Source organism: Ranitomeya variabilis, chromosome 2 (assembly GCF_051348905.1).
Source record: "Ranitomeya variabilis isolate aRanVar5 chromosome 2, aRanVar5.hap1, whole genome shotgun sequence".
NCBI classification, from domain to species: Eukaryota; Metazoa; Chordata; class Amphibia; order Anura; family Dendrobatidae; genus Ranitomeya; species Ranitomeya variabilis.
The window spans coordinates 151,806,991-151,819,280 of record NC_135233.1 but is presented as its reverse complement, the minus strand read 5'-3'; the positions used below and the strand labels follow the sequence as shown (position 1 = coordinate 151,819,280).

General features: G+C 42.0%; 1 protein-coding gene across 5 annotated transcripts in view; it reads left to right on the top strand.

Moving 5' to 3' along the window:
• SYNE1 (spectrin repeat containing nuclear envelope protein 1) overlaps nucleotides 1-12,290 on the top strand; it is a 667,130-nt gene that overhangs the window by 396,011 nt on the left and 258,829 nt on the right. For all 5 annotated transcript variants that reach the window (XM_077283091.1, XM_077283090.1, XM_077283089.1 and 2 more), the window contains 6 exons: nucleotides 3,735-4,091; nucleotides 6,082-6,218; nucleotides 6,923-7,100; nucleotides 7,613-7,795; nucleotides 9,531-9,674; nucleotides 9,902-10,057. In XM_077283091.1, coding sequence (XP_077139206.1) covers nucleotides 3,735-4,091; nucleotides 6,082-6,218; nucleotides 6,923-7,100; nucleotides 7,613-7,795; nucleotides 9,531-9,674; nucleotides 9,902-10,057 — 1,155 coding nt within the window. The remainder of the gene's footprint in view (nucleotides 1-3,734; nucleotides 4,092-6,081; nucleotides 6,219-6,922; nucleotides 7,101-7,612; nucleotides 7,796-9,530; nucleotides 9,675-9,901; nucleotides 10,058-12,290) is intronic.

Genomic DNA, 12,290 nt, shown 5'->3' with positions numbered 1-12,290 from the left:
ACCATTTCTGGTGACTACCTCTTGAAGCTCATTAAGAGAATGTCAAGAGTGTGCAAAGCAGTCATCAAAGCAAAAGGTGGCTACTTTGAAGAACCTAGAATATAAGACATATTTTCAGTTGTTTCACACTTTTTTGTTAAGTATATGATTCCACATGTGTTAATTCATAGTTTTGATGCCTTCAGTGTGAATTTACAATTTTCATAGTCATGAAAATCCAGAAAAATCTTTAAATGAGAAGGTGTGTCCAAACTTTTGGTCTGTTCTGTACATGGAATCACCAGACTATTTTGTTAAACTGCACAAAAAATTGTGGCTTATATTTCTGTCCCATTATTCATCTAAGCTTTTATGTCAGAACACTGGCGGAAAACACTTTGAAAGATTTTGAGACTTTTGGTGTTTTTTATGCTATTCCCGGCCCACTGTGCCAAAGTGGTTGTAGATGGGGTTGGAAAAGGGTGTGGAAATGCCAGCTGTTGCATTATATACTCCATTCTTAATGAATCAGGGCCAAAATACCAAACTAATAGGTAGTGTGAACTTAGACTAAATTTAAAAGTAGGCTAGATTTATCAACCATCATAAGCCTCATGCTGTAATCACTCATGCACATTGATTGACGTTGTCGGGGAGTGATTACAGTTCTCACTGTATTGTTAGCAGTGACAGTAGCTCCAATTACTGGAAATGAACGGCCGCAGGGTGAATATACTTCTTTTTCTCCTTGTAGCCTCTGCTCAAATAAGCCTGATACACAGGATTTAAATGTTTCTTACCTTCAGATTTACTTCCAGGTACAGTGGGGAAAAAAAGTATTGAGACAGCCACCAATTGTGCAAGTTCTCCCACTTAAAAAGATGAGAGAGGCCTGTAATTGACATCATAGGTGTGAGAATCAGACTGCACTCAGATGTCATCCGAGTGCAGTCCTATTGGAATACCTGGGGTGGACCCGCAGATCCACGACAACGAACCTCCCAAGGGTGAGCTGACCAGGTAGACCACCCCCTATACAGGGAGCGTTAGGGGCAGACCCAAGGGAGACTATTGCCGCAGAAGCTGGAACCCGGAGACAGGTAGTAGGAAGTACACGATAAAGAAGCTAGGCGCAGGACGGACAGAGTGAGACAAGATGAAGTACAGTTAGGTAAGAGCTGGGAACCGGCGAGACCAAAGGAGAACTGCGAAGGGGAAGACACAAAGTAAGCAGGACAGGGCAGAGACACCAGACTACAGAGTACGGAGAGGACACTGGGAGGACTGGACTGGACGAGGAGACAAGGAAGCCTGGGAAAGGCAGAGAAGCTGAACTGGCTGGACAGAGCGGAGACTTAGAACAGGCAGTGCAAAGACAATGGTGGACCTGAGTCACAGAAGCACAAATGACAGACAAGGAGCAGAGGAAGGAGCAGGAGGAAGGAATCACCTTATATACATGGAGTGCTGGAGGACTTCCGGGTCACGGTCCTCCAGGATCACAGAGAGGAGATACAGAGCGCCTGCAAATCAGAAAGAGGAAGTGCTGGAGTGGGCGGTGCACACGCGCACCCGACGAGAACCAGGGAGCGGAGATGAATGAAGGAGAGGACGCGCGCCTGCAGGAGGAGCGCGCCGCAGCGGGTAAGAATGAGCGGAAGGAGTGGCCGTGACAATAGGTAGACCACAACTATTAGAGTCAAAATGAGAAAACAAATCCAGAAAATCATCTTGTCTGATTTGGCAAGATTTATTTTGCAAATTATGTTTTGGGATGTGACCGGTTTTATTTAAGTGGATTTAGGCTTCCATTCTTTACCATAATGATTTAGCATATATACTAGAGTATAATCCGACCCGTATATAAGCTGAGGCCTCTAATTTTGCTACAAAACACTGGGAAAACTTATTGACTCGAGTATAAGCCTAGGGTGGGAAATGCAGCAGCTACTGTTAAATTTCAAAAGTAAAAATAGATGCCAATAAAAGTAAAATTAATTGAGACATCAGTAGGTTGAATATCTTTGAGTATCCATATTGAATCAGGAGACCCTGATAATGCTCCATAAAGTTAATGATGGCCCTATAAGATGCTCCATACAAAAAATATGCCCCATATAATGCTGCAAAAAGGTTAATAATGGCCCCATAAGATGCTCCATATTAAAATATGTCTCATGTAGTGCTGCACAAAAGGTTAATGATGGCCCCATAAGATGTTCCATAGAATAATATGCCCCATATAATGCTCCATAAAGGTTGATGCTCCAATAACATGCTCCATAGAATAAAATGCCCAATATGCTGCAGCTGAGATTAAAAAAAAAAAAATTACGTACTCACCTCTGGTCGCTGGGGGCCAGGTGCCGGTGTCCTGAGCAGGCGGGGACACCGGCGCGCTATGAGGGCCAGGTGCCAGTGTCGCCACTGGCACAGGCCCCCAACACTTGCGATCTTCACCTGTCCCTTTGCCACCACCGCGTGCCTCTGTGTCTTCCGTCTCTCTGCAGTGACTGTTCAGGCAGAGGGCGAGCACTAACCATGTCATCGCGCCCTCTGACCTGAACGTCATAGCCGGAGGCCGAGGAAGACACAGCCCGGCAGTGGAACTGGGACAGGTGAATATCGCATGACTCACCCTCCCCCGTAATACTCACTCTCCTGGCATGGTCTCTGCACTTCCCTGCTTCTCCGTTGTCCCGGGAGGGCATATCGTTCCAGTGCTGAGCGGTCACATGGTACCGCTCATTAAAGTAATGAATATGCACTCCACTCCTATGGGAGTGGAGTCGCGTGCATATTCATTACTTTAATGAGCGGTACCACGTGACTGCTGAACACAGGAAGAGCTGCAGGCGCCGGAGACCATCTGAGAAGCAGGGAAGTGCAGAGACCGCGCCAGGAGGGGGTGAGTATGATGTGACAGCTGCTGACTCCTGCTGCTCCCCATCCCCCGCCGACCCCCAGGGACAATGACTTGAGTATAAGCCGAGAGGGGCACCTTCAGCCTTAAAAAATGGGCTGAAAATCTCATCTTATACTCGAGTATATACGGAAGTTTGTGGTACTGAAACCAAGTTGTCTATCTATTTCTTCTCTTCTCTGAATGACCTCAGTTCTTAAATATATCTTACAAGTATTTAATATACAGTATCTTAAAAATACATATTTCTGTATTTTATTATATTTTTTGCTGTTTGTGTTTTATTTTGGGTAAGATAAGTGTAAGGAGTATTAAAATCTATGGCATGCATTAGGCAGGTGTATTTTTGGATCTGCCTAGAAGAAAAGTTTTCTTGTGTTTCCCTTTTATATGTCACTGATTCCTGGATCATCTATTTCTCCCAAAAATAAGCAGTACGAGATATACCTGGAAGATGTTATCCTGTTTGCTCAGTTAATATACCATGCACATGTCTATACTGGAATCAGCAGCCTAATATCAGGGGTGATAGTATTTTTTGACTGACATCTAGCAAGTGTCGATGGTCAATTTCAGTGAAATGTTTTTTGAGACCAATCAATGGGAATGACCCCAAACTCCATGACCATGTTGCACGTTACCCTTCCACTTCCACTTTGATAGGACGTAACACTGCATTATATGATCCACTTCACGTTACTGCTCACTGGTTTGACAGAACTTTTCTTTCGGAAATCTCCAGCAAGCAGATATAACCCTTTGTCAGCCATCCCACAGTTCACAAGCTGAAAACAACTTTGGTCGCTATAGTGATGATTTTTTTCCATTACAGGAGTTGATGGATTCCAGACAGACTGGAGCTGAACGCCTGAGCAGGGTTGTGACTCTGGCTCCTGCAGTGAAGAAGAACACCACGGCAGGCGGATGTGACCAGATGGAGGCCGAGATACAAGGCCTGCAGGCAGACTGGAAGCAGTGGGACGAGAGTGTCTGTCAGAATCAGAACACTTTACAGGCACTTCTAAGTCAAATGGCAATCTCCGAGCAAGAGTTCACGTCTGGGGTCTCCAAGCTGGAAGACGCCGTCCAGGACTTCAGTGCGTTTCTGGGAAAGTTGAGTCAGAAGCTGATGCAAGTGGAAGGCAAGAATACAGACAAAGAAATAGTAGAAGCTTGGCATAGGCAGAAGGTGACGCTATTCTCTTTCTTCATACTTATTCTCTAATGTGTCTGGGTGAAAATTAACTACTGCTCGCCCACAGCTCTACCTCTTGTAAGTCAGTATTCTGAAGGGTTGAGTTAATAACGTGCACCATCTATGTGAGACCCCATTCAGTTTTGTAGGGCTTCATTATGACTAAATCAGGGATACATACTGCAGTATTAGGCCCCATTCAGACATCAGTGATTTTTCACATACAAAAAAACAGTCAGAGTTTCATCAGTGCTTTTAAACGATTTTCATCAGTATATGGTCCTTTTGTCAGATTTTACCGTCAGTGTGTCATCAGTGATTTTCACGTATGGTTACATTAATGATAAACGTCTCTCCTATCTATTGCAATGTGTTAATCACGGACAGCACACGGGTTGCACATGGACATCATCTGTGTGCTGTCCGTGATTCTCATGGACCCATAGACATCATTTGGATCTGTGACGCATACTCTAAACAGACATGTTTCTGTGATTTTTGTTGCGGACATACAGTCTTTAAAAAACACAGAGATGTGAACAGCCACATACAATACTATGGATACGTGTTCTATTAATAAAAACCACAGCATGTGAAAAACGGCGTCTGAATGAGGCTTTACTGACATTCATCATTTATCACACATATTTGTCCATAATGTGATGTTCTGCTTAAGAGTCTGGCCAATATGGGGTCTTCAAGGACTAGTGTGATGGTCACCTGGTCCTAGATATATGCCTTCCCTTATGGAGGTCTTTTGGTTGTCACTAGTGATGAGCAAACATGCTTAACAAACAGGCATTCCCTGCATGTGTTGCGGTTGTCGAACAACTGTGAGACCTGCCAGCGTGGGGACTCGAACATATTTTTCGAGTATGTTAAAGTCACGCGCTTAGCACTCTGAAACGTTCGGGTATTTCAGATTAACTATACTTTGAAAATCCTCTTTGCAGCGCTGCTAGAGGTGATTGACAGATCTCTCTCTGTACATGCGAGGAAAAGACCTGTCAACTAGTCTGGACCCTGGCCGGATCTTCATAGTCTTGTTTTTCTGATACACTGGAGCATTTCAGAAAATGATATTACTGGCTGCTGTCATGCAGCCAGACTGAGATTCCTGATGCCCATAATTTAGGCAGCACGAATCACCTGACAGGTTCCCTTTAACAAGTAAAATAATACATTTTTGTAGTACAGATCCGTAGGCACAAAACTATCAATATTGCATACATACCACTGACATATGGGAGGAGATTTATTAAATGCCGGAATTAGTGCCTAAAAACTGTCTTACATGGCACCATACTTATTACCGTATGTGTTTTTGGCACTTTTTTGGAACTTGCTTGCGGAAGTAGTGTGACCATATTGGAAATGTCTGTGTGACACTGTGCGTTAGATTGAATCTGTGCTAACTATGGAAGCCGTAGAGTTGTGCTCTTCTATCTCCACAGGTGTACAGTACATAGAGGTTTTTTGAGCGATCAGTTGGATTCTCAGTATCCAGAACCCCACCGATTTGCTTGTAATTAAGAGGACAAATTGTGTCAAAGGTTTAGATACTTTTTAAGTATAGACATATGCCAAACTCCCAGTCTCTGTCATATATAGGATTTTCCTTTTAACAGTTATTAAGATCAATGAGCGCTTCGTGGAACATTTTTTTTTACATTCACAACATTGAAACGTCTGCATATTCTTCATAATGTGGGGTATGATTGTTCCGATAGTGTACCCAAGATTATACAGGCTGTACGGGCTTTGTGCCCCAGGCTGCGCTGTGTGCATGAAGTCTCTCCTTGAAATCACTGTTTCATGTGTCATATGTATGATACAGCATAGATCAGTCAGTTTCTTTTGACTGTGAGTCTATACACAAGCAAACTGAAAATGGGGACATGCCTGAAAAGCTGCAGGATAAATTCAAACAAGCCAGAAGGGGTTATTTTTTCACTGATCTAACTTTGCATAATTTTAATTGCAGGAGACCCTAAGTGCTCTTACTGAAGCTGAACATGTCACAGATGCCTTAAAAACACAGCTCAATGACCTTTGCAGATTTTCAAAGGATTTAAGTGTATATTCTACAAAAGTATCTGCTTTAATAAAGGAATACAACAGGTTCAGTATTATATTAGATCTTTTTTTCTGTACATGCAGTGATACACTATAAACAGTTTTTATTAAAGAGAATCTGTCAGTAAGATGAAGGCCACCAAACTGCATACATGGGCCTGCACGTCTTTGAAATATAACCTTATTGACACCTTTATACCTTTTATCTGTTGCTGCATTCCCAAAAAATTAGCATTTTCATTCATATGCAATTTTTGTGTTTCATGCTCTGAGTGTGACAAAGCACTTCATGAGCTGCTGCCTACTCGAGTTATTTTCCCTCACAGCACCAACATCTTTAGCTTTATTAATAGACCGCTGTCTGAGTTACGTCAGGAGCCAGGCAAGAAAATCAGACAGTAATCTTTAGAAGCTGGTGCTTGGTAGAGAAATTACCCTGTGAACCAATGGCTTATTTGCATCTGAATTAAAGTGCTAATTACTCAGGAATGCAGCAACAGATAGAAGATATAAAGGCATTGATGGAGTTCAATTTCAGAGACCTGTATGTCAATATTTGCAGTTTGGGGGAGGTGATCTTACTGACAGATTGCCTTCAATGCCAGATTTATATTGCAAACTACGTACATTTCTCCTCTTTGTAATATAGTTTGAATAGGGTGTTGATTATTATTATTTTTTATAATTCTAACATTTCAGTCATTATTACTGACCTTATTTCTGTTATCTTATCTACTGTCTTTATTAAGCCTTTACTTGCAAACTTCAAAAAGTTGTCAAAGTAAGGAACAAATTTTGCAGCAGAGGTTCAGAACAGCTACTCGGGATTTCCAGCAGTGGCTTGTCAATGCAAGAGTGACGACTGCCAAATGCTTTGATACTCCTCAAAGTATTGATGAAGCATCAGCCAGTATTCAGAGGATTCAAGTAAGATAACATTCACTATATATATATTTTTTACTATAGAAATTTCATACAGAATATATTATTATGACATAGGGATATTTACTTTGTAGGCATTTATAACATATGAATGATGTGGCCTAAATGTGCAGGTTCCTCTGGGATTTGTATAGTGGTTTTAGAAACAACCCGACTTGTAACTCCTCTTGAAATAAATGGAGACCTCTTCTTTCAATACCTGCCTGAATGTTGCTGCCAGTGACTGCGTCCCCATATTGGATTGGGGTCTGGAGACTGATTCTGGGAATAGCTGCTGGTCTAATAGGTGCGACCTACACTTGTCAAGCACCATTTTCATTTCTTACATCTGAAAAGTTTTGGGTAAAGTGATACATGTTGTTACAGGCTTAGCTATTACTGTTTCACTTTTGAATCTAGTGTATCCATATTTCAAGGAATTATTTAGGTTAATCTCATTTTTTACTGCCTGCATGTATATACATGGCAACTGTTGAGTGTCTTTACTTTTTTTCTAGGAGTGCCTTTCTGAGAGTGAAAGCGGTCAACAGAAATTACAGACCGTGACATCAAGGGGTGAACTTTTATGTAGCATAATGCCTGAAGAACAAGTGAACACCATCCAAAAGAAAGTCGTCACTGCAAAGGAAGATTGGAAACGTTTCATTTCATCACTACACGTGAAGGAATCCGCCTTAGAGGTAGGGTTTTGGTGATGTTTAAGCTTTTCATGAAGATACGCTCCTTCTAGAAGAAGTCAAGGATAATCCGGAGCAAGAAATGACCATTTCAGAGAACTTTGACTAAAGATCCACCCTGCACCTGAAACGCGTCAGTAGGAGTGTAGTGTGCTGCACACTGTGTCCTTATGGAGTTTTTGTATTGTCTTTATATGCAAATTGCCTCTTCTGAGAAAAAAGAGGACTTAAACTCTATAGCGCCACCTGTTGGAAGTAGCGATCCTACAAGTCACAATCAACCCTTTAACGAGTCGTGCAATGTGACTTAGGATAAAAGCCAAATCAGTATCTCAATTCGCAGACACGGTGTTTCGGGCTGTTGGCCCTTGTCAGTGCGAAGCACGAGAACTGATTTGGCTAGGTGAGAGGCTCTGGACTGTATAATTCATTCTTGTACTTCATTATCCTTGACTATTTCTCTGATGTCTGCACCAGACTGCAATATTTGTCTCCTGGGAGCAGGGTCAGTTTGAGACAAAGTGTGGCCCTAGGAAACAAAACGCAGTGTGTGTACCATCTACATTTATATAACACGCAGTGTGTGTACCATCTACATTTATAACTGCAAAAGCAGCTGAGTCGAGCGATCATAGGTGTCAACAGGTCATCAATCGCCCAACAAAGGAGCAAAATGGGGAATTGCATCATTGAGCAAAAATGATGGTTCTCGGCAGCACATTGTCCAGTGTAAGCAGAGGATGTGCTGCAGATGACGTGATACTGTATGGGGACAGAGCGGTCATATTTTCAATTATTCTGTCCCCATCATCCTCCATCAGCCTGTACAAAGAGGCAGGTAAAAAAGCACCAAAGCGTTCATTTAACAGTCTGAAATCAGCTTGTGTGAATGCACCCTAAATGTTACTGTGTGGTGGTGCAATAAGTTACCACTTGGGGCCCACTTTCATTTTTTTTCCTAGGGCCACACTTTGTCTCAAACTAACCCTGCTCCCAGGAGACAAAAATGTAGATGGTACACACACTGCATGTTTAATAAATGTAGATGGTGCACACACTGCATGTTTTATAAATGTAGATGGTACACACACTGCATGTTTTATAAATGTAGATGGTACACACACTGCATGTTTTATAAATGTAGATGGTACACACACTGCATGTTTTATAAATGTAGATGGTACACACACTGCATGTTTTATAAATGTAGATGGTACACACACTGCATGTTTTATAAATGTAGATGGTACACACACTGCATGTTTTATAAATGTAGATGGTGCACACACTGCATGTTTTATAAATGTAGATGGTGCACACACTGCATGTTTTATAAATGTAGATGGTGCACACACTGCATGTTTTATAAATGTAGATGGTACACACACTGCATGTTTTACACACACAGTGTAGAAGACATCGAAGGCTCTCTCTTTCACTTCAGGTCCTCCATACTCCTGCAGGGTGAAGGACTTTTGGTCCATGATATCACCAAAGGTCCTACTACTCTTCTAACCACTAAACAACTACTCTAGTAAGGCAGGACTAACATTATTTGTGAAGTTTCTAGTAGGTAATGTCCAGAGGCCCTTTTTGGGATAGGAGCCCTGGGAAATTGCCCAGTTTGACGTCCCCCCTTCTAGCGGTGGCCCTGTATTGGTTTGCAAAACGAAAGAAAGAAGTGATTTAAGCATAATATTTCGTGTATGTATTGTTCACATATCTTTTTTTAATATAGAATGTAAAAGTTCAAATGAGAGATTTTGAAACAAGCGCCAAACCAGTGCAAGAATGGCTGACAAATACTGAAAGGATGGTGCAAGACATCAATAATCGTCTCCATGACCTGCCGTCTAAGAGGAAGGAGCAGCAGAAACTCCAGGTAGGACAGATCATTCATCTGTGGTCTTTTCTTAAAAGCTGCAGTGTACGTTTGCTTTTTTATTCTAACAGATCTATTTCTTTAGCCATGTGCCCCTTTATTAATACCTATTACTGCATTTGCCGCCTAGTCACGTAATGCTTGTGTCAGCCATATAACGTGCATTGTATCTTGCTGTTTGTGGCATGCTTTTTCTGTACTGTTTCACATATGCTTGTGCCCTCTAGTCTATCCTAGAAGAAATAAGCTGCTATGAGCCACAGATCACCAGGCTAAAAGAGAAGGCTCAACAGCTAAGGGAAGGCCAATCTGCCAGCAAAAGCTATATGCACAGGGTTTCCCAGCTGTCTTCTCAGTATCTAGCACTAGGCAATCTAACAAAGGTAATGTCTGAATGGGCTTTTTGCATGGACTTTGCATAATGCTGTGTCTTCTATTGCTGTCTTAAGGCTAAATCCTTTCTCTACAGGCACAGATTTTGACATACTGTTTTATACTTGGTAAAGAATGAGTCTTAAAGGGTTATTCCCATTCTAAGCTCTTATTCTTGGCTGAGATGGAAGTAACTGTGTCCAGCCCTGACCACTACGGATGGAGCGACAGAAAGAGCCGAGTTACGCTATTTCCGTTACTCCCATACAAATGTGGTACGCTGTTGGCTGGAACTTACGGAAACAGTTTGGTTCTGCCGATTTCTGCTGTTTTTGCTGCTTCACCTCCAGTGGTTGGAGCTGGTGTTATTCCCACCTTACCATGAAAGGTTGAGATGAGAATAAGCCTTTAATGCCACATGACTGATAATATCTGGAGTTTTTAAGTCCTTTTTTTTAAAAAGAAGGCTGCATTGTTCTATAGGATATCATTTGTATGTACCACTCTTCAATATACTTACATTGTGTTTCTTTACAGATATATATATATATATATATATATATATATATATATATATATATATATACACTCAGCGGCCACTTTATTAGGTACACCTGTCCAACTTCTTGTTAACACTTAATTTCTAATCAGCCAATCACATGGCGGCAACTCAGTGCATTTAGGCATGTAGACATGGTCAAGACAATCTCCTGCAGTTCAAACCGAGCATCAGTATGGGGAAGAAAGGTGATTTGAGTGCCTTTGAACGTGGCATGGTTGTTGGTGCCAGAAGGGCTGGTCTGAGTATTTCAGAAACTGCTGATCTACTGGGATTTTCACGCACAACCATCTCTAGGGTTTACAGAGAATGGTCCGAAAAAGGAAAAAAAATCCAGTGAGCGGCAGTTCTGTGGGCGGAAATGCCTTGTTGATGCCAGAGGTCAGAGGAGAATGGGCAGACTGGTTCGAGCTGATAGAAAGGCAACAGTGACTCAAATCGCCACCCGTTACAACCAAGGTAGGCCTAAGAGCATCTCTGAACGCACAGTGCGTCGAACTTTGAGGCAGATGGGCTACAGCAGCAGAAGACCACACCGGGTACCACTCCTTTCAGCTAAGAACAGGAAACTGAGGCTACAATTTGTACAAGCTCATCGAAATTGGACAGTAGAAGATTGGAAAAACGTTGCTTGGTCTGATGAGTCTCGATTTCTGCTGCGACATTCGGATGGTAGGGTCAGAATTTGGCGTAAACAACATGAAAGCATGGATCCATCCTGCCTTGTATGGAGCATCTTTGGGATGTGCAGCCGACAAATCTGCGGCAACTGTGTGATGCCATCATGTCAATATGGACCAAAATCTCTGAGGAATGCTTCCAGCACCTTGTTGAATCTATGCCACGAAGAATTGAGGCAGTTCTGAAGGCAAAAGGGGGTCCAACCCGTTACTAGCATGGTGTACCTAATAAAGTGGCCGGTGAGTGTATATATATATATATATATATATATATATATATATATATATATATATATATATATATATATATATATATATATATCTTTTAAGTGATCGTACACTATCACTGAAAAAGGTGGCCATCATCATTCGTTTACACGTTTATCAGTGGATAGAAACCTATTACAGTTCTTCATTTTTTTACTCGCCTATATGGCACCACTACTTTCTACACATCATCAATCTCAGTTCCCTATCAGTTATGTCTTTGGAGTGTGGAAGTATGCCGGGGAATCCCACACAAACACGGGTAGAAAATACAAACTCCTCACAGATGTTGTCCTTGGTGGGATTTGAACTCAAGACCCCAGTGCTGTAAATCAACAGTGCTAACCACTGCCCACGCTTAATGCAATTTTATTTTATTACTACTTTCCTAATTCAAGGAATATATTTTGCCACTCTACAACTTTCTAATCTGCAGCTGTTTAGTGCTATGAGAGCTCCTTGTATAGTGGTTTATGAATATAAAGATACTAGATGGTGGCCCAATTCTAACGCATCGGGTATTCTAGAATATGTATGTATGTATGTATGTACGTCGCGCTGTGAGTGGGGGTTAAATTCCGCGCCAATATCGCTGATTGGTCGCGCCCGGCTGGCCGATTAGCAAAGCGTGGTTCAAATCTGGCGCCAATTCATGGCCGGACTGCGCCTGTCGATGATTGGTCGCGGCCGGCTGGGCACGACCAATGACCGAAGCGATGTTTAAATACCGCGCCAATA